Raw genomic sequence first — 26,224 nt, 5'->3', positions numbered from 1 at the left:
CCAGACCTCTATTATCCGGATTTTCGATTATCCGGATTGTTCAAAATAAACAAAAATTTTACGAATTTGCTGATTTGAACTTGGCGAATTACGACACTGTTTATGTACGTGATGGAATGCATAACTTTTTTGTTTCAACAATGTCTCATCCATCACAGTGGTCGTAAACTCTTAAATATATTTCGCGTCGTAATAAAAATATAAATTGACATACGTATTTATAAATAATTTAAACTCAAATTACATCATTTCTATAACCAAGGGCGGCGTAAGGCATGGGCAATGTGGGCCACCACCTATGCTTCGCAGTTCGAAGGGCCTCGTGCCTCGAAGGTTTGCATTACTTAAAAGCCAAGAACGCGACGAAAAAATTTTACTCGTCATAAAACGATAAATAGTTTGTCAAATTTTTATTCATAAAAATGCAGTTTCAACTGCTTTTTATTTTATAAAATCCGTATTCTTGAGCCGCCAAAGGGCCTTTTAAACAATAGCTAGTCTGTTAGTGCTCGTCAGTAGTAGTCCAAATTCGATAAAACATTTGTTTCTTGAAAATTTGACCACAATTTAAATACAGTATTTATTTTTAATATTACACATATGTCATCAAAAAGAAAACGCGTTGTATTATCATTAAAAGACAAATTAAAGTATTTGTTTCGATTATCCGGATTTTTCCTTATCCGGACTAACTTCATCCCCAATTAATCCGGATAATTGAGGTTCTACTGTATTAATATTTTTTTATTTTACAATAAATATACAGAAATATGAAAATAATGTTTATAAAATTATGATAAAATGTCTATTTAGCTATTTAATGAAAGCAATTCAGAAAAATTTGTAGCTGGCTCATAATGACTTTAATCCAAAATTTTTTTGTTTAAAATTATGTGTGTTCCATTTCCGTTCGAACATTTATGTTCGATTTAAAAGTTTTTATTTGCCTGAAGATGATAAAAATAAATTTGTTGAAAGTGCTAGCAAGAGAAAAAAACTAGTAATAATGCCATTCTCAGTAAATTTTGCTTCCTACAATTCAGAAAAAGTTTTTAAAACATAGTTTATTAATTTGTAAATTTCCTGTGCAGGGAACAAGTGAAAATTCGGTTTTTATTCAAACTGATACAAAATTTTATCCATTAAATAGCACCAAAAAAAGAGTTTTTAAGTGCATATGGATTTTCAGTTTTGATATTTTTTGAAAAAATTGAAACCAAAACTTGTCCTTACTGCAAATGCATAACCATGTAAGTAGGCAGTGATGGAACGCATGAATTAACTGATTAAAAACAAAGTAAACAACATTCAAATTTCACTTTTAAATCAGAATCCCCAATTTGGAGAAATGCAAGGATCCTAGGTTTAAATATAGCAACAATGTCCCGAATTAATTAATGTCTACAGACTACAGACTTAGCTGAGATGCTACTCCATTTTATTGTAATGTTTTTTGCAACTATTGATATATTATTATTTTTTTCTACCTCAAATTTCCGAGACTGCTTTAGTTTTCCTTGAATTTCATTTGTACAATCAAACATATTCTGCTCTTCTTCTCTTGCCTTAATACCCATCATGGCCAAACCCATGATGGGCATCAAAAAACAGGTCCTCTGATGATTGAAAGGTAGAGAGTTAAAAAATATTGTAAAAACAACATAAATAAATTGTTTAAATGTTATATTAAATAATTACATCTAATTGATAATATATCCTGGAAACAATCAATATTTAGGATATCTGATTCTTGCATATTATTTTGAAATTACATACAAGCTATATAATGTCCAGAGAAAATAAAAACAATGCTAAATGTAATCATCCTAACTTGAATATCAAATACAGTGGAACCTTTGTATACGACCTCAATCCGTTCCTGATGTTTGGACTTATACCGAACCAACCTTTCCCATAAGAAGTAATGTAAAAATGATTAATTCGTTCTCATGTAAAAAAAAATGGCCAGCTTTAAACACCTCGCTTTCCTGGCTAGTTCTTGCTTGATTTTTCATGAGATCAGTATGTATCTTTTTAGCTTTCTCGCAAATAATTGCTTCCGATACGCTGTCTCCAGCACCTGTTTTTCAGTTATCCAAAGCAAAAGCAATTTCTCAACATAATCTAATGTCTTCGATCTCTGTTTAGAAATTGATTTAACCCCTTTCGCAACATCAGCAAATTTAATAATGTCTTTATTTTTCACGATTGTCAATATCATCGTTCTCGGAATACAGTATGCAGCAGTTAAAATCTGGAACACGCATGCCACCTTCATATTTCTCAACAATCTCTTTTTTCAGTTCCATTGTGATTCTAATCATTTTTTTAGTTTTCTGTTGATTTTCATTTGCCTTTTTGCAATTCATGATTAATAAAAATGATAAAATTTTACTTACAAATTAAAATCAGAAGAAATTTAACAAAGTTATAAAGTTATAAACGCGAACGTCTAGTCTGGTCTAGTATACCGATAGTGCTACTTGTTCATAGATGGTGTATATAATTGAATTAAGTTGTATACCGAACAAAATCTGTTTTGTCCAAACAGGACGTATCCTGAATTTGATGTATTCTAAAGCAGACATATACCGAGGTACCACCATAGTTAATACTATTCTCTTTCTTGCTAAAGAAGGAAAACTTATTTTTTATTATAGATAAAAAAACTACATATACAACAAAGCAACAAACCAAAAAAAATAACCATAAAAATGCCATACAAGTCAAAAAACACTTATATAAATATTTGAAACAATTTTATATTCTGGAAGTTTTGATAAATACTATCAGTTGTTATTACAGATAATTTTATTTTTCTTCTTTATGGAAGTGAGATTTATTATTATTATTATACATTGAAAAAGATTCTCTCAGTCACAAATTAAACAAAGGCATTTTACAGGCAAGAGCAACTAACATTTGCAGTGATAAGCATATCTTTAACATTTATGAAAAGTTTAAGTTAAGCAATATCATATAATTTAAGAAAATTCTTAAAATCTACTTATAATTTATTATTCTCGAATTTCTTGACAAGAAAAAGTATGTATTTACATGAGAAAGTGGAACCAAATTACTCTTTCGTGTTAATGTGTGTCACAAGGACAATATCCAGAAAAATAAACATGCTTATTTTGATAAAATTAAGTCTTGATAGCACTCAAACTATTGAGATGTTTGTTCCATTTAAAGCATTAATGAATTCAGAGTTGTGGAGAATAGTAAATTTTACATAATAAAACTAAACTATGTTCTAAGTAGGTGAAAAAACTTAAAGAATCCCTTAAAATGGGAAAAAATAAATCAATCTTCAAATCACAAAAGGCAATGAATACCAGTACAATAGTTTCAAAAATAATTTTTTAATAGGAAATAATAAAAAACCAGTATAAACTTTATGCATTAATAAAATATACAAGAAAAAAATTCAAAATTCATCAAGAAAAATGTATCTTGAAAACAAACGGGATTTAAGTCAACGTCTTTTGGTAATGGGCTGAATGCTTTAACCGACTAAATCGTTAGGCCAATGTCTATGGGTTTTGTAATAAAATTCTTCACAAGTGAAATAAATTCAAAGATAATACTTTAGTGGAAGAAAATAAATAAATACACCAGCATTATAGTGCTTTAAAATTTATTGCAGTTTATTTATATGTTCTCTTGCCTCCATATAAACAGTATTCAATCCAACTTATTTTTGTTAGAATCTCTGAAGATGAGTTCAAAAGATTCAAAATTACTAAGATGTTGTTGTTTTAATATTTATTTTAAATTTCAGAAATCTATCTTTACTTTATCAATTGCTTTCAGATTTGTTTTATACATACTTCCATTGGCTTTGGCATACAAATTAAGACTATAATTTAGACAAAAATATTATATTTTATTCATCTTCAAAACCCAATTAAATAATATACAAAATAAAATCTGACATATGTTAATAATCAAATGATATAGCTGGATTCTTACAGGAATGCAATATGGCTAATTAATTATTAAGATATTAAACAATTTGGACTAGAGATAGGTTGTTAGGCTGACTTCTCATGTTAAACGGTGGCTTAATTATCTACTTCTAGTCCAAATTACTTAGTATCTTTGTAATTAATTATCCGTAGTGTAGCCTAGTGAGAATTCAGCTGTGTCATTTGATTAAGCCCAATTGCATTTAAATACTTCAGTAATTCAAAAATACACAACTTTATATCAAAAATTAGTTTTAGAAGCATCATTGTTCTGTACTTTATGTAAATCTATTTTTACAAACAATCAACATAAAATGTATGTGGTAGGGGATTGCAAAATTGCAAGTGCCCATCTACAAAATAACTGTATTTTGTTCCTCCTTACTCACTGCCATACTTTTACATATAAAAGAATAAACAAAGATTACTGTAACTCCTATAATTCCAGATTTACGAGATGCCAGGTGTGTAGGTGTATATTGTATATATATAATACAAATCATGCGGGAAGAAAAACTATGAATTTTTTCTGCTAACTTTTCAATTAATGAAACTGGAATAAGACCACAATATCTAAATCTTCAGCATTACAACAAAGAAGAGAATTTTCTTTTTAATCACACTTATATACAGATTTACAAAGCCTCAAATCCAAAAATGTTCATATAAAATCATCTTTATCATAGAAGACTGTGAGAACTAAAGTCATCCTGCCGGCAACATGAGTGACTAGTATGATTATACATAAATTAATAGTTCTGGAAGCAAAGATTGGACAGAGGTCCAGGTAGCATAATTGGCAATGCATCTGCATGGTAAGCAAGAGTTGCAGGTTCCAGTCTTGCTTCGAGCCGATTGTTTTTTCCCAGAAATTCTAAATTAAATTAAATTTATTATAATTATTAAAATTATCACAAGATAAAAGCCTAACATTGTTAAATTACTTCATGTCTAATTCTTAAAATTAGCGTTATTGTAGCATGATAATACAGCAGTTTGATTTGATTTTCATTGGGTTTATATACCAAAAATTCTTTCTGTGTCCTACATTCTAGTCCATTAATAATTATAAATGTTCGATTTTTGGAATATAAACTTGATGATTAGTAAAAATGATTGAAAACATTAGTTTTTCAAGTTAAATAAACCTTTTTGCCATCATTCAAGGTTGCCTATGATTAAGTATAGTGATATATATGATTAAATATATATTGTAGCAGTACATTTTTGAATTATAACATAAGCAGGGTTGCCCAAAAGTCAGTTAGCCATGTTCCAAGTACATTTGTGAATATAAATCAAACTGAATTCATATCAAACAAGGATATAATTTTTAAAAATTTCGTAATCAACAAAGTATTTGATTAAGATGGAAATTTAATTTTTACAATTGTAAACTGACTTTTGGCCCCATATGTATTAAGTTATGATTAAATTTTCTCTTGATTCTTTACATTTCACAGATAATTAAACATTCTAATTTATTTCTGCTGAAGGAAATTTATATAAATCACTTACTGCATATCTAGTTTTAGAACTGAATGCAAACCATTCTGCCGATAATACATGTGTATGCTCATTGTTTTGTAAAAGCGAAGATAAGAAAAAAACAGGAAAAATATTTAAAATTTAAAATCAAATTTAAAAAATAAATAAATAAATAAGTCAATAGAATAGGAAAAATTTTGACATAAATCAATTCAATCTAAATTTTCCATGTGTCATCAAACAATCAATCATTTGTAGAGAAGTAACTGATGTTTTCTATTGAGAATTAAAATTTCTTAGAAACTGAACAGTAAATAATTTTTGAAACATTATTATAATCTTTCAGTCTATTGTTTAAAAATATAATAAGTCTGTATTATAACTGCTAATTTTGAAATAAGTTTAAGTAGGTTAAACCATTATGATTACTGAACCATGCTAATCTAAATCAATGTCAGTTTAAATGTAAATGCGTAGAAAGCATAGTGAATGTTTTTATGTTATGATGTTACATATGATATGTTTAATTTGTTTTAAAATTAACAGCAGTTAAAATTCAAATAAAATACTGTATTGTGTTGCTTATAATACTGATTCACTGAAGTGCCTATGTTGCTTTACTGCACACAATTAAAGTTACATTACTACACATGGCTATGGTGATGACGATGAAATTGCCTTGTGCGCCAAAATAAGTGGTAAAAAACATTCAAAAGGAGAAAAAATAAATAAACAATAAAAATAATAAGCCAAATACAATAAAGTCCCATAAATGTATTTTAAAGTTTATAAATATAAAAGTGCTAGAGCTAGAAATGCTCTCTACTATCAACTGTTTTGGAAGCAGGGGTGACAAAAATTGGTTTGGCCTCAGGTGCAAGTTACCATTGAGCCAGTACTATTACTACAAAACTGACTTAAAATAATACTAAAGAGGGATTAATTTTCTACTTCATAAAACACATTTTTTAATTTAAATTTTTTCATTTTTGCCATGAAAATCCAAAATATTACAAGACTGATCTAAATTTAAAAATTCAACAAAACTCTTCTCTTGAATTTTCGAAATATTTGTGACTTTTATAATTACAAACAGTACTAAGTCAAAGGTATTCTTGAATCAAATTTTTGCTAATTAAATTAGTATGTTTTTAAAATATATAACATGTAAATATATACAGGGTGCAGCTGTCTTCATAGTGTATTTTAAAACAGACACTGTAAGTGAACAATGCTATTTATTTATTACACTCAATGCCAAATAGTAGTGAAGTGGAATTTACTGTACCTATTTGGTTTTTAATAAGACTCGTGGTGACTGTAAACTCTGGATTCTGAAGAATTAGGTTATACATGATTATGAAAAACTGATTGCATTCAAATCTTGGACCTTAAATTCATGCACAACTTGCAGTTTAGAAGTGAAGAAAGATCCTGATGTTAGATTTCCTGAATGAGTAATCTGAAATTTGAAGAGCTATAGCATCTAGCCAGCTATGTAGCACAGAGCAGATCATGAGCTCTGTGCGATTGCAATATAAATAGTTTTAATCATTGCTGGTGTCTGCACTATCCTTTCACTCCATCCTGATTTATGATTACAGATGGATGCAGTGGTCAAAAGGAATGGATCCAACTTGTAATGACACAAGCATCTGGCATGTTTCCATGACAAACCAAGTTGAAATGTTGCCAGAATATATACTATGTAGCAACAGCACAATTGTTATTTTTATAATAAGTCTTTACACCATGAACGTGCTTTGTTCCGTGGTCCACCTTTCCACATTGAATAAAGTGACAGCTCAATGAGAACAGAACGATACCACCAACAATTCAACAAGTATTAAACTTCATGTCAATTAAATCAATAACCATGCTGTTAATTTTTAAGTTCACACAAACTTTAAGTCATGTGATCAGTACTGAACCAAAACATATCAAGTAAGTAACACCATTCTTGCATACATATCACAATGTCACATAAGTTTGCAGCCTTCATTAGCTAATAAATGAGCCATATTCAACATAATATTTGTCAGCACAAAGAACCAAGAGTTTTACAATTATACATACAGCAATATCAATGATTTTCAGCATTATAAAAGATTTAATTCAATCACATTTAGATAGATCCAAGGCTATATGTATGTTTTTTAAAAAAAATTACTGAAACACAGTTCACAGTCACTGTCAAATATCTAGGTATGTACATTGTTAGTGCCAAACACTAGTGCAAGAAACTCGAGGTCGTGTACCAGACGTTTACAGACCGTAATGCAGATTTTAGGATTAGATAAGAATAAAATAGAGAAGCTAGATAAGATGAGGATATACATGATAAAACTCACAAAACAAGAACAATTTTATTATATTGATTGTATATTTAGATCATTAAATAAAAAAACGTTTTGAGTTTAGTTGATAAAGATATTAATGTAGGGAATACTGCTTTAGCCTACTGAAGGTTAGGTCATGGAATTTCTGTTAGTTGGAATGATCCTATTATCATTAAAGAATTGAAAGACAGTTGTTCCATCAGGCTGTTAGAACAGTTTATAGGAATTAAGCTAATGCTAAATTTTAGCCGAATGGTGATGACAACTCAGATCTGGCTATAAATTTTATTGCCTAATTCACCTAAAAACAAACATGAAAGTAAAAAGTAAATAAACAGATTTTAAGGAACTAAGTTTATATTTTAATAATAAAAACATTTAATTTTATAAAACAATATTTTTAAAAGTAAAAAAAGTATTTTATGCTCTCTCAATTAGGTTAAATTTTTCAGAACCAATCAGTCAAATGAATACAATTTAAAAGTTTAGCTTAATCCCTATAAATATATATATGTATTTAACCCAATTCAGTATCTTCTAATTCAGTTATTATATTGTCATTTGTGTCTGCTATGTTATAAGAAGAAAGATCTTGACTACCATCTGGTTTAAACACATCAACTCTTTTCAAACGAGATAGGTTTGAACAAGAGTTTTCTTAATTAATTAATTACTCTTCATAAGTCATAATCAAATTCATAAGTTGAGAGCTGATAAGCTCTCAACTTATGAATTTCCCCCGTACTGAATATTATACGTCATAAGTCACAAGGAAATTCATAAGTTGAGAGCTTATCAGCTCTCAACTTATGAATTTCCCCCGTACTGAATATTCAATCCTTTACAATTTTATTTCAAAAGCATTTCTTTGAACTTTGAAATACCTTGGATTAAAGTTCTATCTGACTCTAGACAAATTTGAAGAGGTAGAAGTTTAATTACATTTCTTACTTGTCACTCTAAATTACATTACCCTATACAGTGCAATACTTCAACATGTTTCTCATGATTTTCAACTTGGGAGTTTTTATTTTCAATAGCACCTTTATTTTCCAAAATTTAATCGAGAAAATACAATAAATACATATTTTTCTCAAATTATGATTTTAAAACTTCAGTGAAGTTTAACAACAATCATGTATATGATACATATACATGATTGTTGTAGTGGTAAGTTTTGAAATTAAGTTTCTTCCGACAGAAATTTCTTCTGCACGTTGAGATATGTCAACGTATATTAATAAAATATGATTCTGTTTAGGCTGTTACGTATTCCTCCAGAGTGCTGAATGGGAATACTTTAATTATGATCATCTGGTATTTACTTAAAAGTTTTATTATTGTAATGTTATTGTATTTATATTGCATATTATATTCTAATATGTATTTATTACTTATTTAAATATTGTGTAATTTTAAATATCAATATTTGGTTTATGTTAACATCATACTCAACATTTGCAATTTCTAGCTGAATATGACAAAGTAGATCATAAACATTTCTGCTGTAATAAATTAATTTGGCACCTGAAGAAATCTGCTTCATTTATATAGTTTACGAATTAGTATCAGTTTTCACATAATTTGTTAACATTCATAAAAATTTAGTAAGAGATATCATTTTGGTAATTCTATAAACTTTATTGTGCAACTATTCCTGTCATTTCAAATATGGTTTAATACGATGTAATTTAGTCATACTATAGTAGTCGAATATACTCTTTCTAAATAATACTCCTTATTAAAAACAAACTAATGTAAATATTCAAAATTAAAGTAGGATTTGAATTCTGCTCCAGGTATATATGTTAAGGGATTCATTTCTTGTTTGCTTGAAGAAATAAGAAATCAATGTCTTAATACCAATATATAAGACAATGAGAAATCACTATCTTAACATTCATGTACAAAATGTCTTATATCTTAAAAATATTTCACTAAATCAGCAGAATTTATTAAGGAACCAATTCCTAATTATTTATAATATCGGTACAAATTATGTTTCATTAATTTAGTGTATGTTTAATATAAGTTATATTTAACAAATTCAGATTCAAAATCTCAATGATTCAATTGTTATAAACATGATGTCGCATAATTCATTCTTATCAAGATTTTTATTAGAAATAAATAATAAAATGAAGGAAAATCAATTAACTTAATATTTTGCACAGAAATTAATGTTTAATCATGTTCTTGACACAATTAAATTCTAGGTTGATATTTGTTTATCCCTGTTATAAATCCATCATCATCTATCATCATTAACTTTTATATAAATAAATTAATTTTATGTAAAAATAGTCCATTCGATACAAAAGAATTGGCTGAACGATTACACATAGAAACTAATTAATTAAAAATCTAAATTTTATCATTATAAACATAACAATGACTAAGAATTCCACTTTAATGATGTAAGCAAGCTGTTTTGTTTTAGATTTGAAGTTTTTCACAACAACAAATCTATAATCAAATCAAAGATAAAATATCATCATAATTATTACAAAAATAGAAATAATACTAATTAAATTCCAAATAATCTTAGTCAAAAACATATTAAAAAAAATCTCACACGAATGTAAACATGATTGTTTTCATATTACAATAAATATTAACAATTAAATTAGGCGAAAAAATTTATTAACTGAAAATCTAATTTCTATCTTTAAACTGAATCAGATCATTCTATTGCTGATATTAACCTTCTTGAAACATATTTGTATCAAATTAATGTTATACCAATCATCACATAAATACAAACATTAGCAGTAAATTTATTATAATTTTATACGGAGATTAAATAATTTCACACAAACGTAAGTGTAATTATTAGCATATTAAAGATACTTTACTTTCCAATTCAAACAATTCCCAACAGATTTATAATCAAATCAAAGAGAGATTTTCTGTAATGTATTAATATTGATCACAACAAAATATAAGCAACAGTAGCAATTCAGAATAAATTTAATCGAAAATGAAATATATAAAGTATCCACAAAAACATAAACAATATTTTTCTTACATCACAGAAAGAAAGATTGAGTATTTTCAAATCAGACTCAAGACAAGTTTGTGATAACGTAACCAAAATAAATAAATAAATAAAAAAGTGTAATTTTGATAATTCTACATCACAAAGATTTTTCACTATTAAAAAGGAAATAGAAATGAATTAAAATTCAGAAACTATGCAAATATCATTTAGCAGAAAAGATTTGAAAAGCATTATACCTATCTTTTTTCAGAAAGCATACAGGATCTACAAGATGAGAGAGATCAAAGAGGAAGATTGAAAGAGGCAAGATGAGATTGCAAGAGGCAAACAAAGAAAGTAATAGAAATAGAAAGAAGAAAAAGATCCTACTGAAGGAATGGCCAGGAAAGATAGGTTACCACATACATACAAGCATTAACAAGTTCAGCATGATTTTAATTAAATATTAAATAATTTCATGTGAATATAAGAATAATTTTTTGCATATTAAAAACAATTTAACTCAGACTTTACCAATCAGATTTGCTAGGAAAAGATTAGCTCTTCAATTTGACTACAGAATCAAACCAAAGGAAACATTTATTAATATGTTACTAATTGTAACAAAATTACAAATAATAATAGCAAATTTAGCATAATTTAGTCAGAAAGTAAACATATTAAATAAAATCTAAGTGAATGTAAACGATTTTTCTTATATTACAGAAAAAAGATCGAATGGTTCTTTTGTTTATTATTAACGAATAATTCAGGCTTACATATTTAAACTAAGTTAAGCCTTCAAGCCTTGGTTTAGATCATATAGTTGATATATAATTTATATAGTTCAACCATATTCATTTATGATATGAATGAATCATACACTTAAATCAAGAATGAATTATCTATTAATAAACAAATGATAACACTAAATTAATTATCAAGCTATATTAGCCCAACCACAAATTTGGCATTATGACATAAAAAACACTTGTAATAAAAATGAAAAATTTTCCTCAAGTTAATATTAACATGGTACTAACTAATGAACAAACACAAGCATCTGCATCTAATTTAACACAATTTTAGTTAGAAATTATAAAATTTCACATAGATACAAGGGTGATTTTTTTCCAACCTCCAATGGTCCATAAAACAAAGACAAGTGTAAATAACAAAATGAATTTATTACCAAAATTTAACTACAAACATGATTACTTTTTGACATAATCATTGTGAAAATTGAGGCATTTGTCACATCTGTGGACGAGCTTTACGTAGAATGTTGTTGCCAGTGAATTGAGATGGCCTTAACAAAGTTGTTTTTAAGATCGTCATTAGTCTCAAACCTCTGCCCTCCTAGCCACGTTTTCAGTTCGAGAAAGAGGTGGAAGTCTTCACACATTAAAAAGTTCCAAGCTTGGTAGAAGTCTGAAAGATGGATGTTTTCACCGCCTTTAAACACCCAGCATATAGCCCCGATTTAGCGCCGAGCAACTTCCACCTCTTTCCCGAACAGAAAAAGTGGCTAGGAGGATACAGTTTGAGACTAATGACAATCTTCAAAACAACGTTAGGACCCATCTTGAGTCACTGGCGACAACATTCTACGAAGAGGGGACGGAAAAGCTCCTCCATAATATGACAAATCCGCCAATCTTCATGGCGATTATGTCAAAAAGTAACCATGTTCGTACCTAACTTTTGGTAATAAATTCATTTTGTTATTTACACTTGTCTTTTATGGACTGTCGGAGTTTGAAAAAAAAAAAAAAACAGCCTACGTATAAGCTCAGATTCTCTGATATTAAAGACAATTCACTTTCAAACCCAAGAAAAAATTTCTGTAAGAATGTATAGTACCAACGTTAAAATTACAAACAATAGCAGCAAATTCGGCATAGATTTATCCATAAACTATTAAACACATTTAAAAAATCCAAGAGAATGTAAACATAATTTTTATTATATTACAGGAAAAAAAGATTGAACGATTCCTTTTACAGACATAAAAACATCACACAGTTAAATCAAGCCCGGATTATCTATTAATACACAAACGATAACACCAGATTAATTATCGCGCTAAATTCGGTATTATCATTTGACACAAAATTATTTATGATAAAAATGAAAAATTTTCCTCAAGTTACTATTAACATGATAATAACTACTACATAAACACAAGCACCAGCAGCAATTTAATTGTATATATAAGCTTAGATTCTCTCATATGCCATTCTAACAGCTTTGTAATCAAACCCAAGAAAGAATTCCTGTAAGAATGTAAGGTACAGATCACACTATAATTACAAACAACAACAACAGCAGCAAATTCGGCATAGATTTAACCATAAATGAAACACATTGAAAAAAAAATCCAAGTAAATGTAAACATAAGAAAAATCAGAGAGTGAGAAGGATGCATTAAGAATCGACACATTTATACAAAGCATCGCACTGTTAATTCCAACGCACTATTTTAAATACGCCAGCCAACGACTCCCGATCGTCAGAAAAGATCTAAAATTGTCTTCGGAGCCGCCATTTTGTTTCAAAGATGGCCGCCGCTGTTATAACTCTATACGACTTGCTGCCATTTAAAACGCGATTTCTCGGCTCTAGCTTTTGACTAAAAGAAAATCCAACGGATCTATCTTAATATTTACACTTTTCTCCGCGCGAAAATCCCGTAAATTACCTGTAATTCCGCTCTCTCCACTTCCCATTGAGCTCTTTCCATTTCGAATCTCGTCCATTCGTGCTGAATGAAATGGAGTATTCCGGGTATAGAATAATGCGGTCTTTGATCGTCTTGATTTTGTTTACCACTAACGTTAATACTATTCGTCGGCGGAGACGGAGCACCGAGTTGTTCCGCGTGATTTTGTGATGTTGGATTGTCTTCCATCATCATTGCATCGTCGCCATTAACCAAACACAATTCCCCCCCTTTAATGGAACCCTGGGAGTGACGTCAGTGGAAGACAAGTGTTGCCAGCACGTGAAGTGAAATGGAGCATTTTCTTCGTCACGTGTTACTCGTCGATATTTGATTGAATTGAAATTTCTCTTTACAATATGATCAATTTCCTGTATATAGTCAGTACCAGAGAGAATCTGTGCAGCTCTTATTACTTCCAGTATGTAGATAAAAGTGATAGAGCTGCATTAGAGTCTGATGTGGTCAAAAAGTGTGTTTCTGCTAGAGACTCTAAGGTGATTTTTTTCACTTTTTTTAAAAATATTATATCATCTAGTAAGAAATATTTACATTCTACAACTGAAAAAAGATGTAAGCTCTAACTTTTACAGGGTTTCAATTGTAAACAATTATGATCTCCATTTTTAAATCACTTTAATTAGCATTGAGTTTATGTTAGATGTGAAGTTTATTTATTATATTCAAATAAATACAAAGAAACTTCTCTTCAAGCTGGACTGTTCTGTAACATAAAATACATGACAAATAACCTTTCGGTCGTGATGTTTTAACGAAATGAGTCGAAGACATTTGTATTTCGTTAAAACATCGGGTGCGTATACTTTTTGTTTTGGGACGGATTGATCCGTAAGGTTGGATCGTTCTTTGCCACGTGATAGAGATCGCTTCTGTTGTGTGCATTAGTTGGCGGAAAGTGTATGGGTAGGATCGAATCGTATTGAATTGTTGGCAAAAATGGAAAAGTGTGTGCTCTTCGTTCTTGCCGTACGGTCTCAAAATTGTCTCTTAAAACTTAGTTTTCTATCTCAGTTTGTCGGATATTTTAATAATGGTGTTTTTTAAATACTCTTCGTTATCAACAGTTAAACGTATTTCTTTGCTGCCAACTGTAAGTTTGACTTTAATCGTGGAGGTCACTATCTTTAATCTTCTTTATCCAATCCTAATGGTCCGTACCCTCTGCTTGGATTAGTTTGATTGGAATCCGATTGATCCTACGTGGAATATGTATCTGTGGATAGAGATTGATCAGACTCATTATAGTTCATTTGTATACTTGATTTGAACAATCAATGTCAGTTTAATTCAAAAAGTATATGCACCTATTGTGACTGGAAGGACTTAGGTTTTTTGCTGTGCATTTTGTGTTATATTTAAGTATAAACTTCTTGTATAGACAACCAGCATTATTTTATTTCATTTGTTTCATACTATCCATCTTACATGAAGTATGCAACTATTATACAGAATATCCATAGTTTCTATATTTACTAGTTTCCCTTCATTTTCAACACAAATTTTAATTTTTTGATATGTTTTTCTAGAAATATTTTGTGTCATTGTTTGGAAGTTAGTAAAGCACTCTTAGATTATTTTTAGGTCTACAACTGTTTTAAGGCAGAGTTCAGAAATTTTCTCTTACATACCTCAAAGTGAATTGTCATGTATTGTTAAGTAATGACTTTCGGGAGCCCACCTCATTTCAGATTCACGTCCACTCTATTTTCCATTGAGTTTATTATTGAGATATTCTCCAAATGGAAAATCCAAGATATAATCTTGTACAGTACATCATTTTATATATAATATCTGCAGAATTCAACAGCAAATCTCAACTTCATGCAAAGTTTCTTTCTGACAAAGTATGATGAATAAAATTATCTTTGTCTCAATAACTGGAATGAATTACAAAATACATTCAACAAAACCCTTAAAATCCAGTAATGAAAATTTTAATGTAGGAACTTTGATCAACATTTTTGATCTTAAACAAGATCTTCATCAGGTCAACAACAATATTCCAAATTGGAACACGCAGAATTTTTCAAACATTTTGAAATAAATAGAACAAAAACATGACGATGTAAATCAAACATATAAATATACATGATCTGTGATATTTTAAGAATTATAAAAATAAATAAAATAGTAAAGTATGATGAACTGCCATTAAAGATTTGATTTGATAACTGCAAAGTTTGATTGTTAACTTACTTGTTAACAATCAAACAGTGTACAATAAATTTATATCTTAAGTAACTGCCAACAAATTGATGAAATGTATGAAACATTCCAGGTTATTAAAATCATATAAAGATATTTTGAGAAGCATCTTTGTATCTTAACCAATTTTTCTGTTAATCAGAATGATTTTTGTTAAATGTTTTCAAATTTCCTTATTTTGTATTTTGTTGTTTTAATGGAAGCAATTTGTGTAGTAGCTAGTAAATTATTAATTTAAGTAGTAGTTAACAGATATCTGTTTTTTCAAAACACTATGGCGATGTTAAAGTTACCTGAACTAATAGTATTGTGTTACTTATAGGAACATATGTCTTACATAACTAAATTCTATCCTGATTATAACTTGGTTTGGTTAAATGGTCATGCTTTAAAGTGTCAATCTGTTACCATAGGAATCCAGTGTTCCAGATACACAAAATTTATCAGGAAAAATATAGATTGGAGTGTTTGTGCTGGGTGATCCCATTATGGGTTAGGCATGTCCAGATTGGATGTAATTGTGACCAATAAAGCGTACAATGTGCTATTGGTTCATGTTCATTAATCAGTCATAGGCTGGAGATTTCTGATCCAATCAACATAGAATTGGATATTCGGCACAAAACCTCAGCTTTAATATTTTTATATTCACATACTATAAACCAATTTGCTGACTACAGGAAATATTTAATTATCCATTACTAGCATTATTTACTATATATTTTATGTGATTAAATGTACAAGTTTTGAGTTTAGTTCTCATATCAATAATCAAAATATAATTTATTAGGATTACAAAAATCCAAGTAGCCTTATTTCAATTGATCATGTATAGAAGAGCATCTGTGATTTGATAAGAAGTTTGAATGACAAAAAATACGCATCATTTTCCTTTGTTATTTTTGCTTTTTTCATTATATATAAAAATAACTGTTGTTAGATGAACACTGAGAATAAATGAAGCAATAGCATCTATGTTTTAATACTCTATATATAGAGTATTAAAGCAGATATTATGTTGAAAATCATCATCATTTTGATTATTAGAAATCCAGAAGCTTAAAACAGGTCAATTGTATAAAGTCAGAATTTAAACAATAATTTGATGATAATTTGTTAAAAATTTATATAAATGGCTAAGGTATTTAATGTGTCAGTTTATCACTAGGGTGACCTGGGATTGAATCTGGGTGGGGATGGTCTGTCTGTGTCAAGTCTCATTCCTTGCCACCCAGTTCCCTTGTTGTGTGTCTGGCAAACTCATGATGGGTATGGAAAAAGTCCTTAGTACCCACAGAGTAGAGTCAAAAATACTTTGTATAATTATAATAAAAGCATGGTGTCAGTTTTAGAATATGAACAAAAGAACAAGCAATCATTTATTATTACAAAAACATGTTATATTGGATGAAAAGTACAGGTTGTTTGGTTGCTCAAGAGAATTGAAGACATTTGTTTTTCTTTCACTTTTTTTAATTTTTGGTTTTGAGTGATATTTATATAGGGTGTTTATAAATGAATGGTGCTGTTTTAAAAATTAATAATAAATTTATTTATTACTTTATATGGACAAACCTTACAGCATAAGCAGCAGCAACTGTCCAAGTTAACAGGAATGTATGCGAACTTCTTAATCTTGTTCTTCACCAATGCTGGATTGGACATGGTGCAACAGCAAACAATCTGCTCCCCTGGCCACCTCATTCACCAGATTTAAACCTCTGAGTTCATGTACCGTCAATGCCAGTGTTCCTTGAGGAACTGTGTGATTGGATAAAGCATGCACTGCAGACCATCACAGAGGACAAGCTACATCATATATCATATGTGGTGACCATCACAGAGGACAAGCTACACCACATATCATATGTGATGACCATCACAGAGGACAAGCTACATCATATATCATATGTGATGACCATCACAGAGGACAAGCTACACCACATATCATATGTGGTGACCATCACAGAGGACAAGCTACACCACATATCATATGTGATGACCATCACAGAGGACAAGCTACACCACATATCATATGTGCTGTAGCTTGTCCTCTGTGATGGTCTGCAGTGCATGCTTTATCCAATCACACAGTTCCTCAAGGGACACGGCCATTGACGGTACATGAACTCAGAGGTTTAAATCTGGTGAATGAGGTGGCCAGGGGAGCAGATTGTTTGCTGTTGCACCATGTCCAATCCAGCATTGGTGAAGAACAAGATTAAGAAGTTCGCATACATTCCTGTTAACTTGGACAGTTGCTGCTGCTTATGCTGTAAGGTTTGCCCATATAAGGTAATAAATAAATTTATTATTAATTTTTAAAACAGCACCATTCATTTATAAACACCCTATATAAATAGCACTCATAAAACCAAAAATTTAAAAAAGTGAAAGGAAAACAAATGTCATCAATTCTCTTGAGCAACCATCTTCAGGTTAAAAGAACGAATTTGGAAAGTGAACAAGAAACGGAATGTTATAATTTAAAACATGACAAGAAAGACATCTGATTAGTAGTCGATGGTCTTATGATTTCACTTGAAAGTAAAAATAATAATAAATTTTGGAGGGTGTTATTTGAAATTTAAATAATTTTTACATCCCAGTGAAAGCACATGACTGTTGACTGCCAATCAAGTGGTGTTCTTTCATTATTTTAAATTATAACATTTCATTTCTCATTCAGTTTCCAAATTTGTTCCTTTAACCTGAAGACAATTGAAGACATTTATTTTCACTTTTTTTGATCTATGAGCTGAATTTTTGGTTTTATGAGTGATATTTATACTCATCGTGACATCATCACAATGCTGGACTGCAGTTTTTAATCATATTTTAATTCTAAAATAAGCTTTATGTATTCAATCTTGATTTTCATCTAACTCCATTCTTGAAATTAATGAAGGATGGATGACAGTGGGAATATACAAGTCTGCAAAATCATTTAGTTCTAGAAATCAAATCACTGTGTGAACCAACAAAACCTAAGCTTCACATCCAATTATATTCATTTGTGAATTAGTGAGATGGAACAGCAGCTGCAGAGCCTATATTATTATTCCGTATATCAAAATTTAGTTATTTACTGACTTTAACAGCTCTTTCATCATTGTAACTAATAAAAAAAATTAGGATAAATAGTCTGGAAACAAACATTCCATCTTCAGATCCATAATGAACAAAATTTTACTCTCCTGGCTATTATAGTATACAAAATGAACTTAAATATTTTTTTAAATAGAGATTTTTATCATAATTCAATTAATATTACACCTTTTAAACTTGTGTTGTTTAAATTTTATATCGTAGCATAATTGAAAATTATCAAACTCTCCTGGTCTCCTTAATCTCCTCTGTGAGTGTCAGGAAAGTTGAGCAAGAGCCATTGCTACCGTTTTTAAAATTAAACATAGAAAATGGCAATGAACACTAATCTTATTATCAGATAGAATAATTGAAATATATACAGTATGTATATAACTTAATTAATGAATATATTTGACCATTTAAATGCCTTTATCAGGTTTTAAAAGTTGAAAATGTTTGTCAGTTAAGTCAAGTTTTGAAGATGTGTAGATGTTTTGTTGTGATCTTATTACCAGTTTATGAGGTTATGGTTTAACATAGCCAGGCGATAATTTCCATGTGCTCTGGCCTGCCAACAGAAGAGCAACACTCAAAGGACTGAAAGGAATTGATGGAAAGTAATGAGTTCTGTGGACCAACTGTTTGGTTAATTAAATGCCAGTCAAATCTCCCTCTTTGTAAGGGAGAAGGAGGGATCTCCTCAGTCTGTAAAGCATGAGCATTACTCTGTTCTTGGTATAATAGCAAAGTACCAATTACTTGTACTAAAACTGTAAGTATTGTAAGGGGAACACAGGATGATGAGGGCATCGATGACTGACAGCCTTAAAGATTTATTTGTGCTTGAGCCTGTTCACTTCTCGATTTGACTTCTAATGTTCAGTATTAACCACAACACAAATTGGTCATATTTGCAACAAATAACACCAAAACACTAAAGAAACCAGTTAAAAAACAATAATTTTTTTAATGATACTAATGTTTTCATTTGTCTACACTGAACATCAACATTGTCTTGAACTCCATCCTCCTCCGCACATGCAGCTAGTGTTGTATTGGCCATCATCTTTTTGATATTACAGTATATTGGCATTCTTTATTTCTCATTGTGAGATCTCTAGCTGTGACACCAATATAAATAAGTGATCTTTCCACCTCTTACTCTCGCAATGGGATGGAATCAAAACCTGGCTGGAACTTATTGTCAATCCTTTGTTATTTATGATCATTGAAAAAATAATAATAGGTCTTCTATAAACATTCATAACATTAATCATTTTAGCAATCTCTCTATATATGTTAGAAAGCATGCAATTGTATATGACCACTACAAAGAAAGATTATGTGAAATGAACCCATTTTCATCCATTCTATTATGGGTCTGGCCCAAGTTAGTCTCAAATTATAGTAGTAGTATCTCAAACATATTGAGGATGTATATGGTATGAAATATTCAGTATGAATGGAGTATAAGCTCTATTCAGTGAGATCATTCATGTTGCTATACAAACCTGAGTAAATAATAAAAATAAACAAAAATTGGTCTTGTGTCAAGTGTTGAATACAAAACAGCTGTCACCAATCACTGCATGTATAAAATCACTGTGTGGTGTTGTGTACCATAAATTCCTTCCTACTGGCCAAACTGTCAACAAAGAATAGTATTTCTCTTTGCGTCTTTTGTATGAAGTAATTCTTATAAAATGGCCTGATTTATGGTGAGAAAACTCATAGATTTTGCATCATGATAATGCACCTGCTTACAATGCTCTTTCTGTTTGTGAATTTTTGGCCGAAACGTCAATAAATACAGTTCTGCAAGCTCTGTATTCATCTGATGTAGCACTGTGTGACTTTTCCTGTTTCCTTGACTAAAATTTCCACTTTGTAATCACCATTTTGAGTCAATTGATGCAATAAAACAAAATTTGCTGTGAATATATGAAGGGGTTTCACAAAAACAACTTTAAAGCAAGTTTTGAAGAATAGAAAGAATGTTGGCGTAATTGCATTGCAATAGGAGGGGATTACTTTAAAGGGGATGAAATAAAGTTTGATGAATAAATTCAATCTTGCATTTTATTGAACCATTTCCAATACATTTGCATTATTTTATTCAAATAAAAATATTAAATATAGCATTAATTTCAATTTTCTTACATTTTTATGTTATTTACAGAGTTTAAGCATTCATTTAAGCAATATAAATCAAACTTTTATATATTTATTTCATTCTAAATTAAAAAATATCCCCTCCCCCTAAGATTTGCTCCTGCATTCATCTTTGATGGAAGATAGTATGAATTATTACAAATTGTTTTTTCTTTTTATATTAATTTTGTTACGAACATTGTCGCATATTTTGTGGCTTTGTTCAGTGATGCATTAATCTATGGGAAAAAAGGGCAATTGCCTGCGCCCCCAAAAGGTTCCCTCGAAGAAAAATATCCAAAGTCAGTACTGTATGTGGGACCCCATAAAGCTATATGCACCTCTAGTTCTGTTTCCTATAAAGCAATTCTAATTTAAAAAACCAAATACACACATTTGGTTTCTACTGAAAATAGATTCAAATCTCATTTCTAGTATAATTATTTATAAATAATATTTTTTAGATATAAAAACTGGTTAAAAGACTGGACATTTTGATGTAGCCATTATAGCTACTGTAGTCATAATAGACTTGCCAGAGTAATCAAAAAAGGTTGCTATTGTTTTGTAAGTTAGAACATTTGAAACTTTTGGTATGAGATCAGTCCATGAACATGGTTAAAATCATAGAAGCAGTAATTTTGAAGCTGCACATAGCTCCAAAATTCAGCTTGAACTTGTATAAATCGTACATGAATTTGAACTAAGTCAACAGAACGGAACATAAGATAAATATCTACAGAAGCTATATTTAAGTACATTTTTTACACAAATTCTATTCTCGCTGCTGTCAGTTTCTTTGATTTTATACCTCTTCTATTTATGCATCTACAATCACTGCCATAACTAGGTAGGTTTATCTGTTTATTAAGTTACGGCAATGCAACACTTGGGTGATCTGCCTAATGGGAATGCTTTCTGGAAAGTGTTTTCAAGGGTAACTGGCCCCTATTAGGGCATTACAGACCTAGACAAAACCGAGAAAACTCCACATGGCCAGCCTGTCCTGGCGAGGTGCGAACCCACAACCGAACTCCCAGTGTTCAGGGAATGGAACCACTTGGCCACTGGTGGGCCAACTAGATAGGTGCACAGAGCCCAAGATGAAGGGCGTCTCAAAATGGAACCATCAAAAAATTTGTAAAATATACTGTATTAATATTTTGGTTTATAAATATATGTGAATGATCTTGTATAATTCTTTTACACAAAATAATATTTATAAACAGTTATTTTATTATTATTTTTTCCTGTAAAAAATCAAGAGCCCAAAAATAAAACCTTGCACAGGGCAGATGTAAAGCTAATTACGACAATTCAGCACTTCAAACAACCTTTACAGCTCCAGTGGTATGTGTTTACACCTTAGCAAACGTTTTCAACCTCATCGAGGTCTTCATCAGGCTACTTTAATTAGGAATTTGAACGCGTTTGGAACGGAACGTATACGATTCAAAATTTATAAACAGATTTAAGAATACTCCAAAGAAGTTCCAAATGCGTTCGAATTCCTAATTAAAGTAGCCTGATGAAGACCTCAATGAGGTTGAAAACGTTTGCTAAGGTGTAAACACATACCACTGGAGAAGGTTGTTTGAAGTGCTGAATTGTAACTCCTCTAGTGTTGGAAGATGTTTATTTCTAATTATGACACTACAATTAGTATTTTGACTTTTAGAATTAAAACAGAGAAAATTTGATTGCAGGAATGTAAATATGCATCTGTCAAATTGTGTATTGTTTATATAATTCTTATTGATTTGAATTATGAAATGAGAGAATGTTCAATAAAACAGCAAATATGTTTTATACTTTTAATTTTAGGGAAAAAACAATAAGTCATTATCAAAGTTTTAATGTTTATTAATACTTTATCTTTCAGTGTTCATTTCTCGAATACAAGGAATATAAAATTATCCATCGTCAGTATAACACTCTTCTTTTCATTGTTGGAACGGATGAAGAGGAGGTTAGTATAATTTTCATATATTTTTTAAAAATACTTAAATCGTAAGCTCTTTTCACCCAGTGGGCACTAGGAGGGCCCTTTTTTCCTATATCCACTGTGAGTTCGGCTGGGTCCACAGTGGGGACAACCAAGCAATGAGGCAGGGGCTCGATGCTTTGTTTGTTTGTTTAGTTAAGTTATGGCAATGCAACACTTGGGTGATCTGCCTAGGGGGAATGCCTTCTGGGAGCTCTTTTTAAGGGTAACTGGCCCATCATATTCAGGTGTTACAGATGGAGAAAACTTGGAAAACTCCTTGTGGCCAGTCCGTCCTGGGAGGTGCATACCCTTGACTAAACTCTCGGTATTCAGGGAATGGAACTATTTGGCCACTGGTGGGCCATAGAGGCTCGATGCATCCAGTATAAACCAACCACAAAAAATTCCTGAGATGTTGCTTGCCCAGATTTGATCTTGGAGCCCTAGATCAATAGGCTGATACTTATTTTCTACATATAAGACAACTTTTTAACCCAGGAAAATCTTTTCAAAAGTCGGGGATCATCTTATAGGGTGGGTGCTGCAGTTGGCCAGGACGCCTGGGGTATGGATAGAGATAGAGTTGCGCTGTGCCCAGAAAAACACACATCTTTCACCCATCCGGCCTGTCCTTGTTTGTATCCTATTACCGTACCTCTTTCTCTGCCTCTCAGATCTCGCTCCTGAGGACTGCATTGAAGCAGTGCAGGCGTGCATGTGCGAGATCTGAGGCGCGGAGGAGGTATGGTAATAGGATACAAAGGCAGGCTGGGGTAGTCTTATACGGCGAGTATATCCCAAACTCTATATTTTCAGTGTAAAAGTCAGGGGTCTTATACACCGGAAAGTATGATACTTTAACCACCCAGACCATCTAGCCATCATAAAAAAAGTTATTACTACATTTTTATCATATTTACCTTATACTTTTTATTTAAACTTGTAATCTATATAAAGCTAAGCAATCTATTATTAGATAAATTAATTTAAACTTAATTAAATGTACTTATTTTTTAATTTTTCTTCAGAATGAACTTGCTATTTATGAATTCATCCAGTTATTCGTTGAAGCTTTGGATAAATATTTCAATACCGTGGTATGTATTCTATCAATTATAAGAACTTCGTCTTCATATTTCAAATACTATTCTTAATTTTTATTATTATTTTTTACAGAATGAACAACATGTATCCTTTTTTAAAAAAGAAAAATATCATCATCATAAAAGAATTGATGAATTTTTTATAAAATTCCTTAATTTTATATCAGCTACACGAGCATCAAGATACAGTTCGTATAATTCTTCAAGGGATGATCGTGAATGGCTATTTAGTAGAAACTAATTTTAATAAAATATTCTCACTCTTGCATATGGTGGAGAGACACGGGAGCGCAAAAAAGTAATAAAAGTATTTTCAAAATCTCGGGACCCTTTGTTATATAAATTGATTGCATAATTATATTTGCACTATAACCAAAGCCTGAAACAATTTCCTGATTACTTTTGGATTCTATTAATGCTAATTAAATTTAGTAATAAAATTTTGCCTAAAAGTGAGCACAATCACACAAGCAGCCTAATTGTATGCCCTTCGGAACTTAGCATAAAGTTGCTATTGAGAACAAATCATACAAGAACCCTCCATTTGATGGAAATGGTAGATTTATTTTCTATAATTTAGAATGGATATGCATTTCGGGCTCTATGCCCCTCTTCGGTCCTTATTTTATTATGTGTATTGGTAAAAACTGAAGATAATTATAGCAAATAATAATAATAAGTTATTCCAGCTGTCGCTATAGTTATTTTTAGTTTTTATCGACGCACATAATAAAATAAGGACCGAAGAGGGGCATAGAGCCCAAAATGCATATATCCATTCTAAATTATAGAAAATAAATCTATTTTTTCCATCAAAAGGAGTGTTCCTGTATGATTTGTTCTCAATAGCAACTTTATGCTAAGTTCCTAAGGATATACAACTAATTGAAAGAACAGCAAGCAATCAAGTACAATAGCCTATCTTTAGACCAAATTTTGTAACTAACAGATAATTATTTGCTTTAATAAAGTTTAAAAAAATCAAAATAGAACTTAAAAATTGGTCTTAGCATTTTCAGGTTCATCGAGCAGACCTCTGCACAAGTCACAAAGTGTCTTTGTCTGTGATTGAAGTTCAAACCAACTGTATGATCACTGAACATATTTTGCAAATAGGCACAACTTGGCAAAGCTGATGTCAAGACAAAGCCAGAATTTTGAAATTTGATCTATAGACTAAAATATTTGAGGTCAAAGTTTGCCATGTAAAGTCTATGAGTCGATTGCCAGTAGTAAGTGCGTCATGTGTTACAATTCAATCGAATTTCTTATTGCTGTCAAATGAATCAATCTCTACAATTTTTTATTTTGGATTTAGATCAGTTTTAAACACATTCTTTTGCAGTTTAGTTTTCTATGCCATAGAACCATTTCATTTTCCTAGAAAATACAAAGCGATATTTTAAGCATTCCCAATAATAGATGCAGGTCGATAAAGGGAAAATTCATGATTACAACTATAACCTGAATAATTTTATTTGTTTTATTATAAAACTCTGCTACGTCAGTTACTTAAAATAATAAAAAATTTGCAATATATGACCGATACACTTTTTTTGCACACAAATAAATGGGGCATTTTTACACCAGTCGTGTTAACTGGCAATAGTGCTTTCAGGTAAACAATTTCATGACATTTCTAGTGTTAAACATAGCCTGAAAATGACACTGCAATTTAACTTGTTAAAAATAATTTACTAATATGTAATGACTTCAGATATTGTTACCATTAAATGGCTGATATGCTTTAATGATTACTGGTTATAAAAATGCTTATTTATGACGTTTCATCAGCTTCAATGTGCGCCTGATAACATTTAGATTGCTAATGAGTGCTTGTTAAGTGCTTTAAACATTGATAATTTTAATTGTTATTTGCTCATGATGCAGTAATTGCTGGTATTTATTCAATGTACTAACTGTTAAAGATTGTTGGGGACACAGTACCAGACAAATTATATAATCTATATAAATAAAAATGTAAATGTTTGTTCAAAATCTTAAATCTCCAAAAGTTCTTAACTGATTGCTTTGAAATTTTGACACAACGTTGCATTTGAATACGCACATTTTTATATTAAATAGATGTCGAAATTCCCTCCCGCGGGGAGAGGGACAAAATTAAGGCTTACCGTGAAGAACTCGGCTTCTATTATACTATTTTAGA

General features: G+C 30.4%; 2 protein-coding genes across 2 annotated transcripts in view; one reads left to right on the top strand and one right to left on the bottom strand.

Moving 5' to 3' along the window:
* LOC111634423 (striatin-3-like) overlaps positions 1–13,760 on the bottom strand; it is a 91,989-nt gene extending 78,229 nt beyond the window's left edge. Inside the window, exon 1 of the mRNA XM_023379190.1 lies at positions 13,480–13,760. Within this exon, the coding sequence (XP_023234958.1) occupies positions 13,480–13,695 (216 nt within the window). The 5' untranslated portion in view covers positions 13,696–13,760. The remainder of the gene's footprint in view (positions 1–13,479) is intronic.
* A 73-nt stretch (positions 13,761–13,833) lies between these two features.
* Positions 13,834–26,118, top strand: LOC111634425 (AP-4 complex subunit sigma-1-like). The gene is made up of 6 exons (XM_023379192.1): positions 13,834–13,997; positions 22,850–22,936; positions 23,983–24,051; positions 24,131–24,142; positions 24,225–24,355; positions 25,077–26,118. The coding sequence occupies exons 1-6, from the start codon at positions 13,860–13,862 to the stop codon at positions 25,123–25,125; spliced, it is 486 nt and encodes a 161-aa protein (XP_023234960.1). The 5' UTR covers positions 13,834–13,859; the 3' UTR covers positions 25,126–26,118.
* The last annotated feature ends 106 nt before the right edge of the window (positions 26,119–26,224 follow it).

Source organism: Centruroides sculpturatus, unplaced genomic scaffold, assembly GCF_000671375.1.
Source record: "Centruroides sculpturatus isolate CEXI.00-Female unplaced genomic scaffold, Cexi_2.0 scaffold968, whole genome shotgun sequence".
Classification (NCBI taxonomy): domain Eukaryota; kingdom Metazoa; phylum Arthropoda; class Arachnida; order Scorpiones; family Buthidae; genus Centruroides; species Centruroides sculpturatus.
The sequence above is the reverse complement of the archived record's forward strand: the minus strand, read 5'-3'. Positions and strand labels throughout refer to the sequence as shown.

Bases quoted from the DNA above. Each gene is read 5' to 3' on its own strand.
- LOC111634425 (XM_023379192.1), top strand. From the start codon at position 13,860: ATGATCAATTTCCTGTATATAGTCAGTACCAGAGAGAATCTGTGCAGC. The intron at 13,998-22,849 runs GTGATTTTTTTC...TTTATCTTTCAG, and splicing joins TTTCTGCTAGAGACTCTAAG to TGTTCATTTCTCGAATACAA. The intron at 24,356-25,076 runs GTAATAAAAGTA...TAGCATTTTCAG, and splicing joins AGACACGGGAGCGCAAAAAA to GTTCATCGAGCAGACCTCTG.